Raw genomic sequence first — 21,753 nt, forward strand, 5'->3', positions numbered from 1 at the left:
AGCCGGCGATAAGGCATCTAACGAGTACACAGCCTGCAACGCCATTCATTGAACCTGGCGTTGGGCTTTGTGGTACGTTTCACTCGTGCAGGGAAGCAAAGCGCTTTTGTTACAGCAAAGGATCAAAACGTATCGCTTAGAAGTGGGGTGTGCATACGATGCCATCCATCACAAGGGATACCTGTCTCAGTTGGGGGCAGTTGCGAAAGCACTGTCGCAAACCATAGGGAAGATCGAATGAATGGGGGACACCTTCTAAATTGCCCAAAATACCTCGCCAGTGCGTTGAATGAATCTGCAGATTATTTACACAAACCATCCAGAAATAACATAGTTTCTCAAAAAGCCCGCCTAACTAACCAAGCAGGCTGCATTACTAAAATATATAGAGTTTTTACCTATTTAATTTATTTGAACTCGATTTCTCAAATTCTTTAATACTGACAGTCGAGGCGGTTTACATGCAAGATTGGGGGGGGGCTCTGATGGGGGGACTGAAGAGAAATAATAAGACTACACTACATGAGACAAAGGATAGATAGTTAGATAGAAAAGGGAGAGTGGGTTCGCTAAATGCGGAGGGAGAAAAATCACTGCCACTAAGAGCACGATAGTAGGTGAATAATGAAGGAGTATATAGAAGGATAAATGAGAGAACCAGAGGCCATCTCTTATTTCATATCGTTTGCAGAGTAGAGTGAACTGATACGTTTGCTGCGTCGGTTATCGGCTACATGGAGCATGGAATCCGGTCGATTTTGATCTTGGGCAGTGTAAGCGGGTTGGACGTAGGTATCGTTTCCGGGATAATCTATGCAGTGACGAGGGAAAACACCCTTTGCATCTCCATTAGATATATTTTCACCAAGCATCCAGCCATCATCGTACTCTACGAGAACACGAATGCGATCACCAGATCGTATATCAATTTCGTCGCCTAGAGTGGGCGTGTAGGTAGAGACGACATTGTAGACACCCAATGACTTTGGTTCCTCCAAGCGCTCATAGGGAGCGGCAGGTGGGAAGGGATTATCTTGCATTGGCATGGGTTGAGGTTTGTTGGGAGCCACAAAACCCATAGAGAAAGGATCAGCCATGCTCTGTCGCATAGACCGTCTGTAGTTGGGAGTTGTAGGCTTATTTCTACGCTTGTTTCGAATGAAAGCGAAGGCACCCACACCAATAGCAGCTACAGCGACTCCACCGATAATTCCACCAATAGCTCCACCCGATAAACCTGAGCTGGCCGAGGCATCAGGGCTGATACTAGGGGATGGTGAGGCCACATCGGTCCCTGTGGCACTACCAGCTGTAGTTGTAGGTATGACAATGCCGCCCGGAAGCGATTGTGAGGCAACAGCGGTCGATGCTGCAACGCTGGATGCCTTTACAGTTGTTGTAGCCTTTTTGGTTGTCGTGGTTTTTTTGGTAGTGGTTGTTTTTTTGGTGGTGGTGGCTGTCAAATAACCAGAGATGTCAATATCGAGCGAGACATAGGCTTCTATTAACACCAAACTCGGGTTGGCTGAATCCTGTAAAGAAAGAAAACTTACCCTTGGCTGTGGTCTTCTTAGTAGTAGTCTTTTCAGCCTCTTTGGTCGTTGATTCAGCACGCTTGTTCATCTTTTGGTAATCTTCAACGGGTCTGAAATCGGAAGACGCGTCTATGACGGAGGCGATACACAAGCTAACCAGCGCTATAGTAGCCATCTTGTGCAATTTCGAATGAAGGAATGGAAAGGGAGCCGGAGCAAAAAGAGGTAACAGAAAAGAAACGCAAGAAAAAAGGGGAATATGAAATCGACGCTAAAGGATTTCTTATTGCTTGTGTTACTGCCGTGTAACATTGGGCGTGTGGGCCGGAAAATCATTTTTGTGAGCAACCTATTTTTTATTTTGCCAACCATGTCACCCCTCCGATCAGGTCCCATCACTTCTCCACGTCAATTGGTAACAGCAACTTTTAGAAATTGGCCTTCATTCACCTTCATTGCATTGACATTGCATAATTAGAGAACAGAGCTGACTTATTTGCGAAAGTGCCATGCCGACCAAACCACCGCTTTTATATCGCGCATTGACCCCGCTATTTTTACAAGTGAAGACCGCGAGGCTATGATACAGCCTATGATCCTTGGAATATTGAAAAATCAGTTGAAAGCGGATCACCTTTCGACAGCGTTGAAAGCGTCTTGCCCCATCGTAAATAGAGATGCAGATGATTTGCTCCTGGATTTGCATAAATCATGGTTAGCGGACAAAAATCAAAAGACTGAATTGATGGTAAATGACCTCAAGGTACGTAAAATCGGAAAGGACCCACTACGTAAAATTGCGCGAGCTAATGTGGTCATTGTAATCAGAATACAATTAATAAAGCTTACGACGAAGTAGAACAAGAACCTTCACAATCGGAGTTAAAACGACCACGACCATGGACAGTCAGAGAATTATCCATACTACATGCTCTTTATCCCATTCTGGATCACGATTACGATTCTTATACGTCTATCATACCAGAAAGAACAGCGTCAGTAGCTTTATGATGTGAATGACACCCAACGTTTGTACTAACGACTTTGGCGTTCTTCCAGTGCACAGATTGCTACCAAGATACAAACCGAATATGCACGAGGATATCTGGGAGATCATCAAGCCAATGATCATTATAAACAAACAAAGGCGATCCAGTATGAAGTATTTCACGACACAGCAAGCCAGATGGGGTTGCTCAAGGATCGACAACCCAATCGTCAAGCGTCTAAGGTGAATGAGTCGGAGCCTGCCGTACAGATCCCTGCTCCATTCGCAACCGACGAATCTGCACCCAATGGTTCAACACTCACCGAGCCATCGTCATCCGCTGCAATAAAGCTCCCACGTCGAGCAGGACGGGGTAAAAAATCTGAATTGGTCGCAGCAGAGGACGAACGAATTGGATTGACAGAACCTCGACGAGTTGGACGTTCAAGAAAATCTGATATGGCCACTGCACAGAAGGAAAAAATGACAACTACTGTAAATACGTCACCTCGTCGTATGGGACGCCCCAGAAAATCCGACCTAGCTGATGCACAGGGGAAAGGATCAAATGCAACCGCACCTCGTCATCGTGTCGGGCGTCCGAGAAAATCCGAGCTGGCTGACGCCCCCAAGGAAGGAAGAGAGGGCATTGAATCTCGTCGAGTTGGACGACCGAGAAATTACGAGCATTTTGACCAACCAGAGGAACACACACAATCCATCGACACCACATCCCTTAGTCCTGTGGACAGTACCAGGAAATTCGAAAGCGATGGCTCAGAGCAAGAACGGTGGAGTGAGCTTACATCCCCTCGCCGTGGTGGACATTTCAAAAGAATTGAGGGCGGTAAAATAAAAAAAGCAGAGACGTTGCCCATTTCCAGTCATTCCAGGAAGACGACAGCGGGAAAAAAGCCGACCACAGCGAGCTCCACACCTGCAAGTTCACCAGGAACACAGTCGCCACCAAATTCTTCCTGTCTAGCTTCTTGAATTGCTGCACATGTCCTATTTTCATACAAACTTTCTCTTGTGCATATGTCACTTTTTTTATTTCTGAAGGTCAACATGTAGTTAAACCAAAAAAAACTCGGCATCAAGCGGGCTTGACCTGACCAACCGCACAATGCCCCAATAAACAACTTTAATGCATATAGATGTAATGGATAGAGCCCTGTAAACCAGGCCGCAATGAGCAAAGTAACATGTTTAAAGATCATATAATGGAAAATGAATCCGAGAATGTGTACAAAGTGCTACTGTACATGCAATAAATATTTTGTGCTGCAGTTTTCTGTACCTGGACTGCGAAGAAGTTTTTCAGCTTGGATGTTACGAATGTTCAACCTCCAGATTAGCCAACTTGGAGAAATGTAGAAAAACTTCCAGCAGTTCAAGACTTGATATATTCTTGTGGTACATCATATCAAGAAGCAAAGGGATCATTGAAAAAAAGAGGATATGGATTGACGTGGGTTGGACCACTTGACTGGGCACAAGCGCAGCGCAACCTGAAACTTTTTTTTCTTTTGGCGCTTTTGCAATTTTTTTGGCCAGAAAAGCCGGCGATTTTGGGCATCTTCTGCGCCATCTTTCTTTCTCTCACCCCGCGCAATTTTTTATTCATGACATCCAAACCTTCCGACTCTCTCAAGCAAGAGGTAAATCACGTTCCTTTTATCGTGTCATCACGCGACTGCACCCCAAATAATAATCCTTCCATCCTTTTACCTTAGCTTACTGTTGCTCTGGAAGCTGCAGCACAGAGCTTGCTCGCTACCGCCGAACTGATCAAGAAGGTTGGCTCACTGGAAGTCACTGCCGCTTCGGAATTGGAAGACGGAAAGAAGAAGAGCAAGCCTAAGGATCCCAATGCCCCCAAGCGACCTCCCGGTAGCTACTTCCTTTTCTCCAATGACCGTCGTTCTAAGTTGACCAGCGAGAAACCCAACTTGAATCACAAGGAGATAACGGCTCTTTTGTCCGATGAATGGAGTAAACTTGGTGAAAAGCAGAAAAAGGTAAGGGGGAGTAAGCATTACGAATGAACGAACGTGTACTGACTATGGTGTGGTTACAGGCATGGACACAAAAGGCAGCTACTGCAATGGAGAGTCATAAGAAGGAACTGGCAGCCTACAAGGCAAAACATGCTGATGCATCCGATGAATCGTCCCCAGTGGTTGAAGAGAAGAAAGAAGAACCCACCAAGGGAAAGAAGCGAACAAAGGCTGAGCCAAAGGTAGAAGTCGAAGAAAAGACTGAGGAAGAGCCAAAGAAGAAGCGAGGACGACAATCAGCAAAGGAATCCAAGCCAGCTGCCAAAGAAACTGCTGCCACCACCAAGAAAGCATCCAAGGCCAAGAAATCTTCTTAAATACCGCCCGCCCGCCCTTTTGTATATTTATTTGCGACCTTGACGGCCCTCCTAGCCAGGAGAGACAAATGAAAGAACGATCCAAAAAATCCAACCCACCCACCCTGCCATCCCACAGAATCACCTCCCCATCTTCTCTCCTGCCATCAGAGTAACAAGAAAACGAAAAATAATGACTATCTATATTTGTGACCATCTTATCGCTATTAAAGTTATGTGAATTGTATTGAGTTGTTCTGTTCGCTTGACATGAGTAGCAGCGATCTTGGAATGAGGTAGTGGCCACGTTCAAGGGGGAGGTTTCATGTGCAGTGGGAATTCTTTTTCTACAGGACAGGAAATTGGCTATGAAGGGACCAACGCTGGCTGCATGCCACAATGGACCGACCGACCCTGAGTGTCCTGAAATGTCTGATCTGATGTAATGACCCTTCCTTGCCTTTCGGTTCACCGTCTGATTGCTCTCGTATATGCATATTTGTCCTCTTCGTGGTTCAAGCTTTTTAATATATCAATGCGTACGGACGATCAGCTGGTTCATTATTCTCCATATGTCGTAATGATCATCATCCACTGCGAAACTGCTTGACAATCTCAAACACCATCAGTGGCACACCCTACTTCTCACCAGTTTCGGAACACGCTTCATCCAACCAATCGATTCCTATGAAAACTTTTTTGTTAGCCCGCTGCTGGTGTCACTACAGTGAGCAGACAATTCTTCAGAACCAGTATGATGTTACAAGGAAGTCGACTAGATTGACGTCCATGCAATAGCTTTTACAATTGGTAGCTAAAGGCGACTGGAATGGGATGAGGTGTACGCGCAAGAGGTAGAAAGGCTGAATGGTGGTGGCCAAGCCTCAACGGTTGGTCTGTTCAAGGAAGCGTATTTGATCATTGCTTAGACCGACGCGAGATCACTTCAATATTAAAGAATTGAGAGGAATGTAGTGAATCCTCTTGTTGTTTCAAGTGGGGCTGGCTATCTGTACTGTGTTTGACCATGTACGTCATGCAACACTCTCATCTTCTGCACAGCCGCATTGCCCTCACATCAGCTAGGACACGGCTTTAAACGTACCAGTGAATATAGGCTGGAAGAACGCAAGTCTTGGGGATAAAGACACGTTCCAGGCCATCTGCACAGTGGTCGATGAGCCAGCCAGCCCCCTTGACAATGGTTAAGGGCTGGGAGTCTAGCACCAGCTTATCAAATGAATCTATGCATGACACCACGACGGCAGAAAGTTCTAACGACTCTCTCCACTCCATAAGCCTATTAGGACTTGTATTAGTCGTGTATGACACATCAAAAGATGCGGCGCTTCGCACTTCATCGGCGACCGTTTCATCGGAGTGTCGTTCGCTGAGCAAGATTTGAATAATCACGGCGCGTTTATTGTAAAATTAGAATTTAAGGTGCAAATTCCAAACGCGTAGGCGCGAAAAAGCGAGTCACGTGTCGCGCGATTATAAATTGGAAGGGCACAAATTTTTGCTGCGCTACGGTTTTCCTAGACTTTCAAACACGTCTTCTTTCCTCCAACACATATAATTCTAAATGGCTGCCTCTATTGACAAGACTTCAAACCTTCTTTCTGAGATGACTCTTACTGACTCTGAGAAGCCCAGTGTCCACTTCACTCAGCAGCTTGCCAAGAAGGAGAACAGCGAAGTCGCTAAGATTCGTTTGGAAGAACCTATCCTCAAACCCAACCCCAGACGTTTCGTTCTCTTCCCTATCAAGTATCATGAGGTATGCAATGGTTTGGGGCTTTAAGGACGCGAATTCATTCGTGTTATCGCGCGCGGAACGCGTGGACCCTACATTCGGTGCCTAACACTATCTTTAATTCTATTTCAGGTGTGGCAATTCTACAAGAAGGCCGAAGCTTCTTTCTGGACTGCTGAAGAGATTGACCTTTCCAAGGATCAGAATGATTGGGACAATCGCTTGACCAAGGATGAACGTTACTTCATCTCCCATGTCCTTGCATTCTTTGCTTCTTCTGATGGCATTGTCAATGAGAATCTCGTCGAGCGATTCTGTGGTGAAGTCCAAATCCCTGAAGCCAAGTGCTTCTACGGCTTCCAAGTTATGATGGAGAATGTTCACGCTGAGACCTACTCACTTCTCATCGATACCTACATCAAGGACTCTCAAGAGAAAGAGTATCTGTTTGACGCTATTGATACCAGTATGTATATTTGACCCATCTCCCAAACAATCCAACTGAACCGGGCCATCCCTCTCTGTCAATGGCTTGTGGTGTACAATTCATGCGCTGTGAATGAAAAAATATCACGAACGCGTACTGATGTTGAAATTCGTACTACCCATTCACGCGCGTAAATTCGCCTAGCCATGGGATGAGGGGGTCGGTCCAGTTGGTAGACGCCTTTTGTTGTTCCATTCATTTTACTGACGTCACATGTTTCACTTCCATCTCAGTTCCCTGCATTACCAAGAAGGCTGCCTGGGCTTTCAAGTGGATCTCCAGCAACGACTCCTTTGCTGAACGTTTGATTGCTTTCGCTGCTGTCGAAGGTATCTTCTTCTCTGGCTCCTTTGCCTCCATCTTCTGGCTCAAGAAGCGTGGTCTCATGCCTGGCTTGACCTTCTCCAACGAACTGATCTCTCGTGACGAAGGCTTGCACACTGACTTTGCTTGTCTCCTCTTCTCTCTCCTCCGCAACCAACCTAGCAAGGAACGTGTCAAGATGATCATCATGGAAGCTGTTGAGATTGAGCAAGAGTTCTTGAGCGATGCTTTGCCTGTTGCCCTCATTGGCATGAACTCCGTCCTTATGTGCCAATACATTGAATTCGTTGCCGATCGTCTTTTAGTGTCCTTGGGTTGTGAGAAGCACTACAAGGTCACCAACCCCTTCGACTTCATGGATATGATCTCCCTCCAAGGCAAGACCAACTTCTTCGAGAAGCGTGTGTCTGACTACCAACGCGCTGGTGTCATGAACAAGGACAAGAGCGAGAAGGACTTCACTCTTGAAGCCGACTTCTAAGCAACTCAATGCCGCCTCCCTGGCGTTATGCTGTACCGTTTCTGTTTCTTTAATTTATGTTTTTGCCTTTACACTTCTTTGTATATAGAAATACCAGATCTCTCATTCTTCACATACGTGCAGATGCGCACACTCACTGATATTCCCCCCCCCCACTTTTGTAGTTTTACCCCTCGAAATAAATTCAGTTTAAGCAAAAATACAACGGCGCGAATCTATTCATGAATGTAATGTAAATGTCATTTATTATTTATGATGTATGTAAGATGGCATAGTGCGAACTATGGGTAAATATCTAAAGAGGGTGGTTTCTACGATGTGGAGGAGGATTTTTGAAGGTTGTATGCTTCCGACACTCTGCGGATAGACTTTCCAGAAGCATCCAAAGTGGTATTAGAAGCGCTACCCTGGCGCAATGCATAGACAAGTTGGACCATGTCTTCCTCCTGTTCGACCAGCTGGTGGCCACGACGTTGAGCAAAGCTAGTATCGCTGTTGGCGCGTAGGATGCCCTTGATTTGCTTTTGGCATTTGTTGAACACCTGGGCATTCTGGAAGCTCTCACGCTGAGACGCCGCACCAAGTCGATAAGAATCAATCTGCTGGCATAGATCCGCCATATTGGAGTTGGCTCGGTTCATTTGGATTTGCGCCATAAGCGCTCGCATCATGCCTTCCGGGTCCACAGGCGATACCGGAGTCGCTCCTCCTTCGCTGTTCTGTCCATTCAGTTCAATGAGAGTCTCACTGGTGGAGATACCCAACTCGTGCAACAGCATCTGGGCATCAGGCGACAATTTTTCCTTGGCTTGCGTTTCAGACACAAATCCAAGTGCCATGAAGACATCTACTGCGGTGCGACTGGCTTCCGTGGAGAGAACTTCACGATAGATAGTTCGCCGTCCGCTAATCAGGTGCGTAGCAATCCATTGGCAAAGAAGTGGTACAATGCTACGAGGCAGTGATGGAACTGCTTCTAGAGCAGACAGTGAGCACGATGTAATCCAGTAAGCATCCACTGTAGGATAGACCAACGAGGCCAAGAAGATGAGGCGCTCATATTGCAATGCATCTGTTTCCAATCCCACCGCCAAAATGAGTTCGCTGGGCTTGCTGGAGTCGATTTTGATGATACCTTTGGCCACAAAAGAGTCGAGAATGGATGCAAATTTCTAAACCGAAGAGGTAGAGGTTTTAGTAAACATGTCAGGAAATGCCACACTAACCATTCCAAACCCCCCACCCTTTTAAAAAGCCTTACCTCGTCAATGTCCCATTTAATGACAAATTCTTGCTCAAACATCTGAACAAGGAACCGGAATCGATCCATGATTTCCTCCTTGGCAACCGTAGCAGATGTGAATGACAAGTACACCACAGAGAAGAACGCCTCACATAGGAAAGGATCAACAATTTGGTTGGCATGGTATGACAAGGTCATCACATTGTCGGCGTGGTCGTTCACCCGAATATTGGTCTCGTCGTTCACTTCCCTTCCTTCTATGATGAGGTTTCGTTGTTCATCTAATATTTTGAAGGCATTGAAGATGATCGCGTCTAGATCTTGACCGTCTACGATCGTTTACCATTAGTACCAACGTCGATGAAAATGAGATATTGTCCATTTTACAGCTTTTCTTACCTTGCCAATCCAACTTTAATCCACGCTGCTTGATCTCTGTGCAAAGCCATTCTAACAAATCTCGTATTTTGCCTGAATTTACCCCAAAAAAAAAAAAAAAATGGAGGTCAGTCAAGGGCATCTCGAAGCTAAACTTGCAAGGGCCAGCCGATCACTTACCCAGATGGACACCACCAGTGGCTCTTCCATACAAAATAATAGCTGAAACAAGACCGACAGGAGAAATAATGAGAGCATCCCGTTGATTCTGTTGAATGTTCTTGGTTATCTTCTGAACCATGGCCTCATCCTCGGCAAGAGCTCCAAACACAGGCAACTTGAGGGTGCTGTTGACTTCCGCGGCCATGTTTTGGACACTAATCACCTCGCCAAAACCAACAAGGGCCCGGCCGTAACGGCCATGGCTAGCTTGGTTACCTTCCAAGGTCTTCTGACGTTTGTCCATTGCTTCACTGGGTCGGGTGACACCTCGCATAGGAAGACGCAGCGATGTTGCTTGAGATTGTGGACGTTGATCAAGGACTTCATCCACCAATGTGGAAAGCTCAGGAATCTTTTCATAAGTGATATTGATAGGAACAAAAACGACATCTTTTTGACCGACAAGACCCTCTGGGTTGGGAGAGCTGGGGGAAATAGGCGAAGCAGGCGCAGTGTCGGAGTCCATAGAGTGTTGTGAAAGTCGACTTTGATTATGCTGGAGGGCAGCTTCCAAAATCATGCTAACCAGGCCATCAGGGTACGAAGCTTGAGGCTTGCCGGTACGTGAACGAGCTGTCTCAAGGACAAAAGAGAGTGCGCCATGTTCACGCAGTAAAACTTGCGTGTAAGCGGCTGTGACGGCAGAGTTCAAAGGAGACCTGGCTTTGGCATTACGCTTAATGTAGAAGGCACCAGCAAGTCGGAATACATCTGATAACGGACCGAGGCCACCCATGAATTCGTCGCATGCCAAGGCGGGTACTGGCAACTGATATCGAATGACGGTATACCACACCATCAATGGGTCTAAGACAGTCTTGTAGACTGGTACATATACAACTCGCTTTCCTTGAATAGCTTGTCGTACCTTTGCGATATCCTGTTCTTGCACACGAACACTTTCAAACATGTCACCGAGCAGGCTCTTGAGGAACGATCCAGCGAACCAAACGTAAGAGAGTTGAGTGCGCTCTCTCATTCGCAAGAGAATTTTCTAAGGCGAGGGTAAAAAAAAAATGTAAGACATTATAACGTACAGCGGCTGACTACGGATGGTTCTAAGGCATGAGAACGCTCTCTTAACTTACCATGGCTTCATTAATTCCGGTTTGCTGTGGAACGCCAGCATTTTGGACAATTTGCTTGAGACTAGCGCCAACACGTTTGTCGTTCAGAACAAGCACTTTGACAGCCTCATCATTGTCGCCAATTTTGACTCTCCAGCGACCAAGTTCGGTGCTGCCGTCTGGAGCATCCTTTGTCAATACATCCTCACACCAATCAGCCAGAGCATCATCCAGATCAGTCAGCCATTCCTCGTCGTGTTTCTTCACAGCTTCCGCTTCTAAGGCGTTCTTGGGTCGTATTTGCCCATGGTTAGGCTTGATGACAGCATCTTCCACATGGGAAACCATGCGTTCTATACGCTGGTTAACCTGGGCAAGGGAGAAGATGGCGCTGTGGATTCGACGGTCAATAACGAGCTGATGCAACGTATTTCCTTGATACAATAGCGTAGCGCGAGGTCGAATGGCACAATCCCAACCAGCCGGCAAATTGTTGTTGCGAAGGCCAGTTTCTTGACCAACATAGTAGTGGACACCATAACTAGCATCCAGGAGATACGATTTCCAGAATGTTGGGCCAGCATCATCAGGTATAATATCTTGCAAGTCATAGTCGCCTCGGTTGTCAGCTTGACTTAACAGAAGTTTCAACTCGCGTACATGGTGATCCAGGAAAACGGCTGACTGGCGTGCAAATCCCTTGGTTCCTTCAGATAGCTTGGACGCTTTCTCAATAATGCGGCTCAATCTCTGAGAGCTACGTTTAGGTATACCCGTCAAGGCATCTCCGCTGCTAGTAGGTACACTACCCACCATACTGGTCAAGGTACGCATCATAGTACGTGCACGGGAGAGACCACCCGAGTTAGGAGGAGGTGAGAAATACGCTTGAGAAGTAGGAATGACCACTGAGGTTGCTCGTGTCCAATATTCACGGATGATATCATAGCCATCACGACAAGAAATTGGGTCCAATGACTGTACTGAGACATTGTAAATGTAAGGGAAATAGGTGGTATCTTTGGCTTCGAAGTTTTGGGAGAGAGGACGAGATGATCGAGACGTTGCGGTGGATGATCGCTGATAGCTCGGAGAAGTGACACTGGAAGGAGGTCTTGTAGAATCATTGGATACCGAACCAGCAAGAGAAGGTGGGCGTGTAACTTGATCTGTAGAGGAATGAATGTACTCGGGGTAGGGAGGGATGAATTCAGTACCGGGAGCTTTGATGGAAGCAGCGCATCCGAGTATCAAGCGAACGACGTAATCAACAGGCACAATGTCCAAGAGGTTGTCTCCATCACTCGCTTGAATTGGCAGCATTCCTTTGCCAATGAGTAGAATCATGCCACACGGGCCAGCAACGCTATCGGCCCATCCAACCAATGGTTCGGAGACAGCAGCACCAACAGCGCTGATACGCATGATGGCGATGGGATATTGTTCTCGTGTACCATTTTCTTCATGAACACGTTTCGATTCAGCTCGCTTCAACAGTAAATGCTCAGCAAGTGCCTTTGTGTATAAATAAGTATTGGGAAAGTATTGCAAGACTCGTTGGGTCATTTGAGTCATCTCTTCCACGTCCATGCCGAGAGTTTGGTTCAAAAGAGTCTCTGGATCCCCCAAACCCAATGGGTATATGCGTTCTTGTACTGGTGAACCTGATGCTGACGAATAATCATTTGGTGTAGTGGCTGGAGACAAGTGAACAAACGATTTCATATGTGCACATTCATCCGCTAAATCCATCAACCGCATTGTTCCAATTGCATTCGTCTGTTGGGGGGGGGGGAAAAGTCAGCTATGTTGCCTGCCATGTATGTATAGTAGATCCTTTGTAAACAAACATTGCTTACCATTGTTGCGGTATCCAATCGTTCTTTTCCGTCAATGCTGGCGGCACAGTGTATTACCACATTGACGTTCTTGATAATGGCAGCTCGGTCGGCATCAGACAGGCCTAAAGATGGCGAGTTCAAATCACCCACTACGACCTGGACTTTTTCCTTGATCAATCGATCAAATGCTGTAGCTCCAAACGTTCTCCGGAGGTTGACAAAAGCCTATGTGCAAAAAAGTAACAAGGTTAAATATTCGTGTTGGGAGAATTGGATAAAGGCTGCTGTCGTTTGATCCAGTGACTCACTTTATTTGAAAGTACTTCTTGATGCAATCGATCGGATGGACGAGAAGTAGATTTACGATGCGTTCCAGACGGACGAATCAAGACATATATTTTCTCAATCGGTTCGTGCAGTGACTTTAGCAGTTTCCATAAAACGGCTTTTCCTATAAAGCCTGTGACACCGGTAATCAGAATGGATTTCTCATTGTAGAACTGAGAAAGAGCTACGAATGAGAGCGTCTCTTCATCCTGAATGATACTTTCGGGTAACTTTCTCGAAGAAGCTTGAGTAGGGGTGGTTTGCTTGCTATCTGCAGTAGCATGTGTCTTTGGTTGCTGCTCAGGGTCTTCATCGGATTCCAGTGAATTTTTTCCATACTCAATGGTTTCGATGCGATGAAGATCATCCGAATCATCGCTGTCGATATGATGGTCACCGTTGGCCACTTCGAGGTCTTTGGCCACATCGTTGCCATCATCCAGCGAAAGAGGAGCTTCGGTTTCCCAATCTTTATGGTCAATGGTCTTTACAATGTCAAAGACAGTGGGGGAATCTGGAGTGTTTGGAGCCGTAAGGGCCAAGTTCTCACTCTCCATGTCAGGATTGGTGATGGAGATGGTTGGCACAGTACCGGCCATGACGAGGATTTGCACAAAGGTGAGCAGGCACACAAGAGAAAAATCCACGTTAGGTAAAGACAAGCCTTTTTATGACAAAAACTACAGCTGAATTTTTTTACATAGGAAGGAATCTATCCATAGCGAATACCAGCATAGAAACCAACCATGAAAGATGATTTAAATTGCAAATTATGGGTCAAAAACCCAGTAAATGTACCCCATTTGCGCTTGAGATCGGCTTTGCTGACTCGGCCGTCCCGATCAGCATCCAATCCTCCTCGCCAATTATTTTCAATCGCTTCCCAGTGCACTGACACAAATCCTTTTGAAGAGCAGTACTAAATTTTGGTCCCGACGCAAGGGAGGAGTTAATTAAAAACTTCCACATCACGTCATAGGAGATGGTCTTGCCTTACCTGAAGAAAAACAAAGCCCACACCAACCATCAAGGCAAACAGCTTTCCAACTTTTTTAATCAAGTACCCAGTGCATACTCCAAGAAAGCCTCCAAACGTGAGCTCGCCGGTGTGTAGTAAAGATTTGGCCGCGCCTTTGTCTCTGTTTCCAACATTAGTAGAAGGGTCAAACGGCTCCTGAACCGGGCTGGCAAACGCTGTAAAGGAACATAAGTATCATGACAGCGTACCAATGTGTGAATTGCGGCTGTTTACCAACCTTGGCACAACACCGGCTTCTTCATAGCCAGCGGGGTAGCAGTAGCAGCCATGACCATGGCCAATATGGTCGAACTGGACGCTGGTACTACTGACTTGGAGAGCACCCATGACTTTGGCAACTGTGTTGTTTTTTGTGTTATCGTGCGGCGACTTATGGCTGTTGACAGTTGGTTAGTGGGAAGCGTGAGATATATGACATAATAGTAAAAGAGAAAATAAAAGTACCGGCAATTGGCATAGCTCTAGGAGCCACGCTGACTGAAGACATTGAGCTTCGGCAAAGAATGGACGTTCCCAGCGGTCGGAAAGCTGTACGAAGCATACTGAGGGCAAGACGAGAGAAAAGGTATGCCGTGTCGATGACCCGCTTGCCGGTCGCCAATATACGAACACCAGGCATGAATACAGTCACAAATCACGGGATTTCATCGGCTTTTTTTGAGTGCCTGGTCTTGAAGTTCACCACTCATGAGCAGTTTAGCTTTGACCAGTGAGATGGTATTTACGAAGACTTCTGAAATAAGCTATCAGGACCCATCATTTCTAAAAATAAACACCATCGCATTGCACGTACTCAATTCTGCTTATAAGTCTTGAGAGGAAAACGTCACCGAAGCTTGCATCTGTGTCTACTAAAACTTGACCCACCTACTGAAAGTAAGCGAAAGTACAAACACTATTGAAGTTGGGTGATGTATGACAGTAGGAAGGCTTCACCAGCCTCCATATAAGTTATTATTCACTGTCGAAGGATACACCGCGTCATAGTAGCCTACTTTTATCACTTCTGAGGATGTATATGCTGCTGATTTTTAATGAAACTTATGTGATATTGAATTTGACTTGTCTAATAGTTAGTTATTACGGGAAATAAATCATAAGGTCGACAAACAAATGGAGAGTGGGGAGTTATATGCATTGAGTGCTAGCAAGGTTATTGATGAAGGACGTGCTTGGCACTCAGTCGACACCCAAAGTATCAGCTTCGGCCGTTTCGTCGTTTTGAAGAGGAGCCTCCTTCTCCTTTGTCTTTTCGTCATGGTTAGCGAGCTCTGGAACCACAGAGTCACCACCGTATTGCTTTGGAAGATTTTCCTTGCTAATCTGTTGAAGCAAGCTCTCTGAAGCCTCGGAGCTGTACAAAAATATGAGTATGTTTGCACACATGGAAACATTAGATATTTCAACTTACCTAGAGCAGATAACAAACTTCTTGACAGTGTTCTCAGACAACAGAGGGCGGACAAGCTTAAAGATCATACTTCCCCAAGAAGGAACATTGACAAAGAATTTCTTGGCCTAATAGAACATCATAAGTGAATGGCATGCATGGCAAAAATTCGTAATGAAAGCGTCCTTACCAGGACTTCAGGGTAGTTATCTTGCATAATTTTGATAATTTCCTTTGTCGCTTGCTTGGATTTAGGAGTGCGTGAGCCGAAAACACTGACACCAAGGTAATCGTGGACTTGAACCATGGAATCGACATTGACAAAGTCAATATGTTGCATGCCCTTTTCCATAAGCTGAACTCTCCAACGAACAAAGCTAGTAAATTGAAAAATGAGTCTCTGCTCAAACGATATAGATAAATCTGTGGAGACTTACTTCTCAACATCACCAAAAACAGCTTCCAGATCGATATCTCCTCCATACAAGTTATAGGTCACAACGCGGCCCTCCTTATCAGTCTTGTGAACAAAGCCAACACGGCCAAGGACACTTTCGTCAAAGGATTCTTGCAAGACATGGTCAGCTTTGAACTTTGCACGCCAAATAAGACAGTCTGCAAGCATGATGGAGGCTTCCTTGACATCCAAATTTCTAGGCACGATAACAGATAAAAGTCGGCTCGTTAAAACGCCTGGGACAACTGCGATAGAGTTATCCTTCTTTTGACGCAAAGAGCGAAATCTCGTAGCTCTCAAGTAAAAGGTAGGAGTGATTAACGAGAAATGTTACCTGGCACGTAAGAATTTGACAAGCACAACGTCCACACGCTCATCTTCACCTTCGGCTGTCAATGGGACGCCCCACAGCGTACTGAGAGGTGCCTCGTCAGTAGCGGGAGCTGTAGCCTTGAGGAGTTCGGGCAACTGGGACTTGAGTTCCTGAACTGCCTTTTTTTCTTCTTCGGTGAAGGCCTGGACAAATTTATTTTGACTCATTCTAGAATGACAATGGGGAAAGTACAAAGTAGAATGTTTGAAGCACCCGATTGCGAAAATCTCCGATATGACTTTGCAACATGTCCTTTGCGCGTAATAATAGCAGTTTTGAAAAAAAAAAAAATTGAAAACTTTGCTTTTTATTGAACTTCTCTTGAGGTTCTTCTCGAATACTATGTTCTCCAAGCCTACATTCTAAAACTAGTTGTTTTTCTTCTACTAAGACCTATCGTCTAGGCGTTTTTTTTTTTTTTGACCAAAAATGATATCGGTTGGATGATATACGGCACCTCTACAAACTTGACTTTTCGTCTTCTGCTGCCTTCAATCTCCACATGTGTTTGGGTATGGTTTGGATCTTCAAGATGGCAGGCTTCACAAAGAGCACAAGGAGAGTAATGCCGAGTAAGACGCAAAGGCTGCCAGCATAATAGTATCCATCTTGTTGGTTTATGCAGGTTCCTCCCAACTTCTGACAGGCGATTTTGGCAGCTTCGGTCATGCACGACATCTCTGATCCATCAGCGTTAGGTACACTGCACGTAGTGACAGTAAACTTGTCCACCGCTTCCAAGACAAAAAACTTGGGCCAGGTTCCACCAAAGTTGCTGAACGTGTTCAGAAGCTGGAAACAGAGCGGATTAATAATCTCGTTCACGGACTTTTTTCAAAAGAGGTTGAACCATTATGTAAAATGGTGTACTTCACTGCGTACACCATTTTTGTTTCAATGCATAGCATATTGAACTTACCGTCATGTATGTACCTCCAATCAAAGGATCAGCTACGCTAGTCATGAAGGCAGAGATACTGACGAATTGTACAGTAGACATGAAGGAGCTGAGCACAGTGGATAACATGATGACACAAAAGTAGAAAAGTGAGATAGATTGGCCCTCAGGGTAAAAGTATACGACTAGCATGCCCAGAACAGCGCAGGTCAAACGGCCATAGAAAGCGTAAAGCCACTAAAACGAGGATATTAGCTCACAGTGGTAACGGGGTATAGCAAGTATACTACATACAGGTCTCAACGGCTTGGGTCCGCTACTCCATTTCGCAGCATAGTATCCAAAAACGATTTGGAATGGGAAGTCCAAAAGCGCGGCCAGCGCAAGATCTTCTTTCGAAAACCCTTTCTCCAAAAGTTTCAAAGCAGTAACGCCTTCATTGCAGATGAATCCAATCTTGGCTACCAATAGGATAGTAACAAAAGATTTCATATCTAAGAGTGGAGGGACGGGATATGAGCTTCTCAAGCTTCAATGGATGATTGAACCAACGGTATACTTTACGTGGTAATTTGCAAATTTTCCAGATAGTATGGTAGACACCTCTAATGCCTAAAAGATCTTCGTCTGAGGTGGATTGACGCTGAATATTGGAGAGGCATAAGCGACTGCGCTCAAGGACCGCGAATTCAGTCGCCAGACACTTACCTCAGTTTTCACAATGAGTAACCAAGCGGTAATAAGCAGGTACATCACACTCCAAAAAATCATATAGGTGCCAAGTGGCATGACCCCAACTTCAGCAACATTTTCAGCTGAGCGCAAGTACTTGTTACTGAATTCGGCTGAATTGAGCGCCAAGAACACAGTGAAGGACAGGAAATAGCCGGTATTCAAACCAATGGTCTGAGCAGTGGAAGCATAGGACAAACTATCCTTTGACAACAGGGTCAATGCCCATCCATCTACGGCGATATCTGTAAAGGAGGCATTTAATCAAAGGGGTTCATTGCAGACGGGAATGTTTGGCAGTAAAGCGTCGTTTTGCTTTTTACCTTGTGTCGCGCAAAAGAATATGGTGACCAAGAAAAGAGTGGTAATGAAGTAGATATTGATGTTATCCTGTATGAATAAACGTCGGATACGCTGTTAGTTCCCCAACAAATGAGGTTTGCTTCTGAAGAATGCGCTGGCTTACCTCAGCCATAATGGCATCAATATGCCATCCCAACGCCAAAAACAGTATTCCCGTCAGCGTTTGGATAGGAATGATCCAAGACTTTCGACGGCCCAGCTCAGGCCAGTAAATAGCGTCGACAATAGGAGACCATAACAGTTTTAGAGAGTATGGCCATGAAGAGAGAGAAAAGATGGCAATCTCAGAATACGACATCTTGGCTTTCAATAAGAATGGTATGGATCCGAAGGAGAGGCCAACAGGAATGCCCTGGAGTAGATACAAGACGATGAGCAACATGAAGTTGGGGACATCATTTGGAGAGAGGGATTGCGGTCGGTCAGATGGTTTCGAGTCGCTATTGGAGTTGAAGTCTCCCATCTCCTGTCGGTCATCATCCGTGGTTTGAAGGACATGGTCGCGCTTGCGAACATGTACAGAATCGGGAGATGGATCTAGCATTGATGTTTGTGCAAGACCCTTTCTGTGAACCACACCGTTGCGGTGATCAGGAGAAGGCTTATTTGTGGAGGAGACGTCAGAGGTGGTCATGTCCAACTATTTTTTTTTTTTCTTTAATGAAATATGAATGAACAGCAGAAAAGAGAATGCTGCAAGCGAGGCTGATCAGTTCAACTGGACACGGTTGCTCCACGTCAAAGGGCTGCGGAACGGAGAGACTGAAAATGCCAGTCAATAAAAGAAGTTCTTTTTTTTGTTTCGCCCTTTGTCAGTTCTTTTCCGTCAAACATTTCCATTGCAGCCAGTAGGAATGCACCACCTAGATGAATTTTTGGTTGGGACGTTTATTGTTACCTTCAAAGAAAAAAAAAATACAAAGGGGACCCAATCACTCTTGGACGTCCATTCCATGTCTCTCAAGGTTATCTTGTACTGACATACCACGAGTCAGTTCGCTAAAAGGTAAGTTGGGGTGAGTGGGAGGGTTACCAAAAGTACGTTGAACAATGGTAGGCGGTGGCTCGTTGGGAGGAATGGCTGTATTGGGTGGTTCGGCGGTTACGGCAGGTGTGGTGGCTCTTTCCATTCCAATAGGTTGTTCATTGATGGCTATGACTGGTTCAGTCGTTGTTTGTGGATTTTCACTTGGTTCTTCAATTGGGGTGGATACACCAGTAGATGCTTGCGCATTGAAGTGCGATGATGATGTGTGAGTTCGTTCAACACACCACCACCTATGCCCTTCACTCCAAGCTTTTGATTGACATTGTTTACTACAATACTTGGCCTTACGACTACAATGGAAGGGTCAGAAAAAGTCGGAGCAGTATTTGTCATCATGAAGAAGATAAAAACGTACCATCGTCGACATTTTGCGAACTCTCGAGGGTAACGTTCCCATCGACCGCATTGCATAAAAGCACATTGTCGAACACCACCACGGCTCTCATCCTTTCGACAAGCATTGCGCATGATCACGCCAGCCCAATATTGAATGGCAGGTGGATGAAGTCGATGCGTGAACTTTTCAACCAGGGAAAAGACGTTACAAGGAGCATGTTCATGAAAATGGGTTCGAAGGTGTGGGTATTTGGAAATATATGCAAGAAGTTGAAGTGAAAGAAGTATGTCTTCATCGCGATGAAGTGGCGCATCGGTCGACAATGCATCTAAAAGTGGTATCGTATTGTTGGTAGTAGATTGGGGTTGGATCGGAGTTGGCGTACTTCGCAGTGGGAAGGTCGTTCTTCTTGCTGACGAGGAGGATGGCGGAGACAGATTGGGCCGGGATTCCATCCACAGGTTGGTGCCATTGATAACTTGGTCTCCTCTAGGATGTTCATTCGCTGCGTAATCGCCCACATCATGGTTGGTTCGATCGATTGGGTATACATCGGAAGGGCTGGTAAACGTGGTAGCTAGTGGTCGCATGAGGTTAGGTTGCGAGGGCGATCTATTCTCATTTTCAGCAAAATTGCGTCTTGGATCGGCATTCATGGGTGTAAATAACGGCCGTGAGGGGTGAATGGGTGTAGATCGAGTATGAGAAGGATGCAAAGATAAAGGATCCACTTCGGATGTAGTGCTGTCACCACTTGCTCCTGGTTGTTGTTGAAACAGGAGTTTACACTTCTCCTTCTCCATCTTGACTTGCTCCATGGTCTTGAAAAAATTGTCTAGCACAGCAACAATGACAGGGATCATACCGGCTTGAACAACCCGTGTCCTTATTTGCTCAGACCCACGGACTCCAACATTGACAACGCACTGGAAGGCAAGACTCCACTTCCACATACTTTTGCGATCACCAGGTTTAATCGAGCCAGCCGAATGAAGAATTCGCACAAGTCTTTCCAGACCGCCATCCAATACCAGTATTTCTCTTATTCGTGGTGATGTCGAGGTCATGTAAGTCAAGTGTGTCAATGAGTTGATAAGTGGGAGAATGGCGGTACAGTCCAATGCTCGTCGATCATACAATGTCGATGTGATGACTACAGCCGCTCTATTCTGAGCTGGTAGAGAGAAATTGGGTTCTCGCATGGTTGTATGGAATGGGCAGGAGCAAGATTCTCGGCGTAGGTAAAAAAAATAAAAATAAAAAGTATATATGTAAACGTATCCCCACTGCAAAGGGTTGGGGATTGGACTGAGCTTGGTCAGTGATGATCTTGGGTCAGAAAATCACAACAACTGTTTCGAAACGTTTTCAAACCGGTTTTGTTATTGTTTCTTAAAATGAAAGAGCCAATCGTAACCCAAAGTGACAGCCAATGAAGTGAAACTTTTTGTTCCCAGTGAACCAATTAAAGCGCCAGTTGCCTTGGTTGTTTGTAAAGCCCACTTTTTTTTTTAGAACAAGATAGGTGTAATTTAAGGTGTGAAGAAAGAAGATTGAGTTATGATGAGCTCTAAAAGATCAATGATTCACTATCCTACATTGTGTTCGCTCATATCTCTTCCCTCAGAATTTGGATTTTTGAATATAGGTCGGTCGTTTTTAATTCATGAAAGCGTCATGGTCTGATCTGTAACGCCTTTGTATAAAACAACTTATGATTTGTAAAGTAACGAAAGATTTTTTTGATCGGTTGTCTCAGGTTCGGCCGTTGGTATGACAAACGCCATTATGACACATTCTGAAGACCTTGAAAATTGGAGGCTTGAAGGGTTGGAATATTCTTTTTTGCAAGCCATGGTTCGCAGGAAAGTGTGACGTACCCATATTGAGAAGGCTAACACATTCATCCATCGGCCGGGGTTTTGCCCGTGGTTACCGAGCTGGACAGAAGGGAACAAGCTACCAGTGGTTACAAGGCTACATCCACATTAATATGAATTACTCACGTAATGACTTGATAATATTCCATTTGACAAAAAAGTCATACCACCCAGCCTGCTACACGGCAGTCACTCCTTAACCTCGGGTTTGGAAAACCATCACACAAAGGT

The 21,753-nt window shown here is 45.5% G+C and overlaps 9 protein-coding genes across 9 annotated transcripts; 3 read left to right on the plus strand and 6 right to left on the minus strand.

Moving 5' to 3' along the window:
* Positions 1 to 554: 554 nt before the first annotated feature.
* K450DRAFT_252544 (uncharacterized protein) lies at positions 555 to 1,912 on the minus strand. The gene is made up of 2 exons (XM_051590900.1): positions 1,554 to 1,912; positions 555 to 1,456 (listed from the first exon to the last, which is right to left on the minus strand). The coding sequence occupies exons 1-2, from the start codon at positions 1,708 to 1,710 to the stop codon at positions 672 to 674; spliced, it is 942 nt and encodes a 313-aa protein (XP_051442314.1). The 5' UTR covers positions 1,711 to 1,912; the 3' UTR covers positions 555 to 671.
* A 215-nt stretch (positions 1,913 to 2,127) lies between these two features.
* Positions 2,128 to 3,516, plus strand: K450DRAFT_201281 (uncharacterized protein; the record flags this gene model as incomplete). The annotated part of the gene is made up of 3 exons (XM_051584660.1): positions 2,128 to 2,298; positions 2,364 to 2,530; positions 2,595 to 3,516. The coding sequence occupies 3 exons, from the start codon at positions 2,128 to 2,130 to the stop codon at positions 3,514 to 3,516; spliced, it is 1,260 nt and encodes a 419-aa protein (XP_051442315.1).
* Positions 3,517 to 4,069: 553 nt separating this feature from the next.
* On the plus strand, positions 4,070 to 5,112 carry K450DRAFT_252551 (uncharacterized protein). The gene is made up of 3 exons (XM_051590901.1): positions 4,070 to 4,184; positions 4,260 to 4,544; positions 4,604 to 5,112. Exons 1-3 carry the CDS (start codon positions 4,149 to 4,151, stop codon positions 4,898 to 4,900), a joined length of 618 nt encoding a protein of 205 aa, XP_051442316.1. The 5' UTR covers positions 4,070 to 4,148; the 3' UTR covers positions 4,901 to 5,112.
* A 1,204-nt stretch (positions 5,113 to 6,316) lies between these two features.
* K450DRAFT_252559 (uncharacterized protein) lies at positions 6,317 to 8,132 on the plus strand. The gene is made up of 3 exons (XM_051590902.1): positions 6,317 to 6,659; positions 6,768 to 7,101; positions 7,356 to 8,132. Exons 1-3 carry the CDS (start codon positions 6,465 to 6,467, stop codon positions 7,925 to 7,927), a joined length of 1,101 nt encoding a protein of 366 aa, XP_051442317.1. The 5' UTR covers positions 6,317 to 6,464; the 3' UTR covers positions 7,928 to 8,132.
* Positions 8,133 to 8,141: 9 nt separating this feature from the next.
* K450DRAFT_252564 (uncharacterized protein) lies at positions 8,142 to 13,629 on the minus strand. Its single transcript, XM_051590903.1, has 7 exons — positions 12,987 to 13,629; positions 12,697 to 12,903; positions 10,859 to 12,616; positions 9,729 to 10,764; positions 9,570 to 9,641; positions 9,189 to 9,499; positions 8,142 to 9,099 (listed from the first exon to the last, which is right to left on the minus strand). The coding sequence occupies exons 1-7, from the start codon at positions 13,602 to 13,604 to the stop codon at positions 8,239 to 8,241; spliced, it is 4,863 nt and encodes a 1,620-aa protein (XP_051442318.1). The 5' UTR covers positions 13,605 to 13,629; the 3' UTR covers positions 8,142 to 8,238.
* A 1-nt stretch (position 13,630) lies between these two features.
* On the minus strand, positions 13,631 to 14,616 carry K450DRAFT_252567 (uncharacterized protein). Its single transcript, XM_051590904.1, has 4 exons — positions 14,489 to 14,616; positions 14,262 to 14,420; positions 14,003 to 14,199; positions 13,631 to 13,924 (listed from the first exon to the last, which is right to left on the minus strand). The coding sequence occupies exons 1-4, from the start codon at positions 14,583 to 14,585 to the stop codon at positions 13,718 to 13,720; spliced, it is 660 nt and encodes a 219-aa protein (XP_051442319.1). The 5' UTR covers positions 14,586 to 14,616; the 3' UTR covers positions 13,631 to 13,717.
* Positions 14,617 to 15,009: 393 nt separating this feature from the next.
* On the minus strand, positions 15,010 to 16,478 carry K450DRAFT_252570 (uncharacterized protein). The gene is made up of 5 exons (XM_051590905.1): positions 16,226 to 16,478; positions 15,872 to 16,087; positions 15,625 to 15,811; positions 15,456 to 15,562; positions 15,010 to 15,398 (listed from the first exon to the last, which is right to left on the minus strand). The coding sequence occupies exons 1-5, from the start codon at positions 16,429 to 16,431 to the stop codon at positions 15,224 to 15,226; spliced, it is 891 nt and encodes a 296-aa protein (XP_051442320.1). The 5' UTR covers positions 16,432 to 16,478; the 3' UTR covers positions 15,010 to 15,223.
* A 53-nt stretch (positions 16,479 to 16,531) lies between these two features.
* K450DRAFT_252574 (uncharacterized protein) lies at positions 16,532 to 19,040 on the minus strand. Its single transcript, XM_051590906.1, has 7 exons — positions 18,361 to 19,040; positions 18,218 to 18,284; positions 17,871 to 18,139; positions 17,727 to 17,805; positions 17,457 to 17,656; positions 17,184 to 17,399; positions 16,532 to 17,056 (listed from the first exon to the last, which is right to left on the minus strand). Exons 1-7 carry the CDS (start codon positions 18,889 to 18,891, stop codon positions 16,724 to 16,726), a joined length of 1,695 nt encoding a protein of 564 aa, XP_051442321.1. The 5' UTR covers positions 18,892 to 19,040; the 3' UTR covers positions 16,532 to 16,723.
* On the minus strand, positions 19,041 to 21,120 carry K450DRAFT_252579 (uncharacterized protein). The gene is made up of 2 exons (XM_051590907.1): positions 19,661 to 21,120; positions 19,041 to 19,595 (listed from the first exon to the last, which is right to left on the minus strand). The coding sequence occupies exons 1-2, from the start codon at positions 20,842 to 20,844 to the stop codon at positions 19,190 to 19,192; spliced, it is 1,590 nt and encodes a 529-aa protein (XP_051442322.1). The 5' UTR covers positions 20,845 to 21,120; the 3' UTR covers positions 19,041 to 19,189.
* Positions 21,121 to 21,753: the final 633 nt, after the last annotated feature.

Source organism: Umbelopsis ramanniana (assembly GCF_025399195.1).
Source record: "Umbelopsis ramanniana AG unplaced genomic scaffold K450scaffold_51, whole genome shotgun sequence".
NCBI lineage: Eukaryota > Fungi > Mucoromycota > Umbelopsidomycetes > Umbelopsidales > Umbelopsidaceae > Umbelopsis > Umbelopsis ramanniana.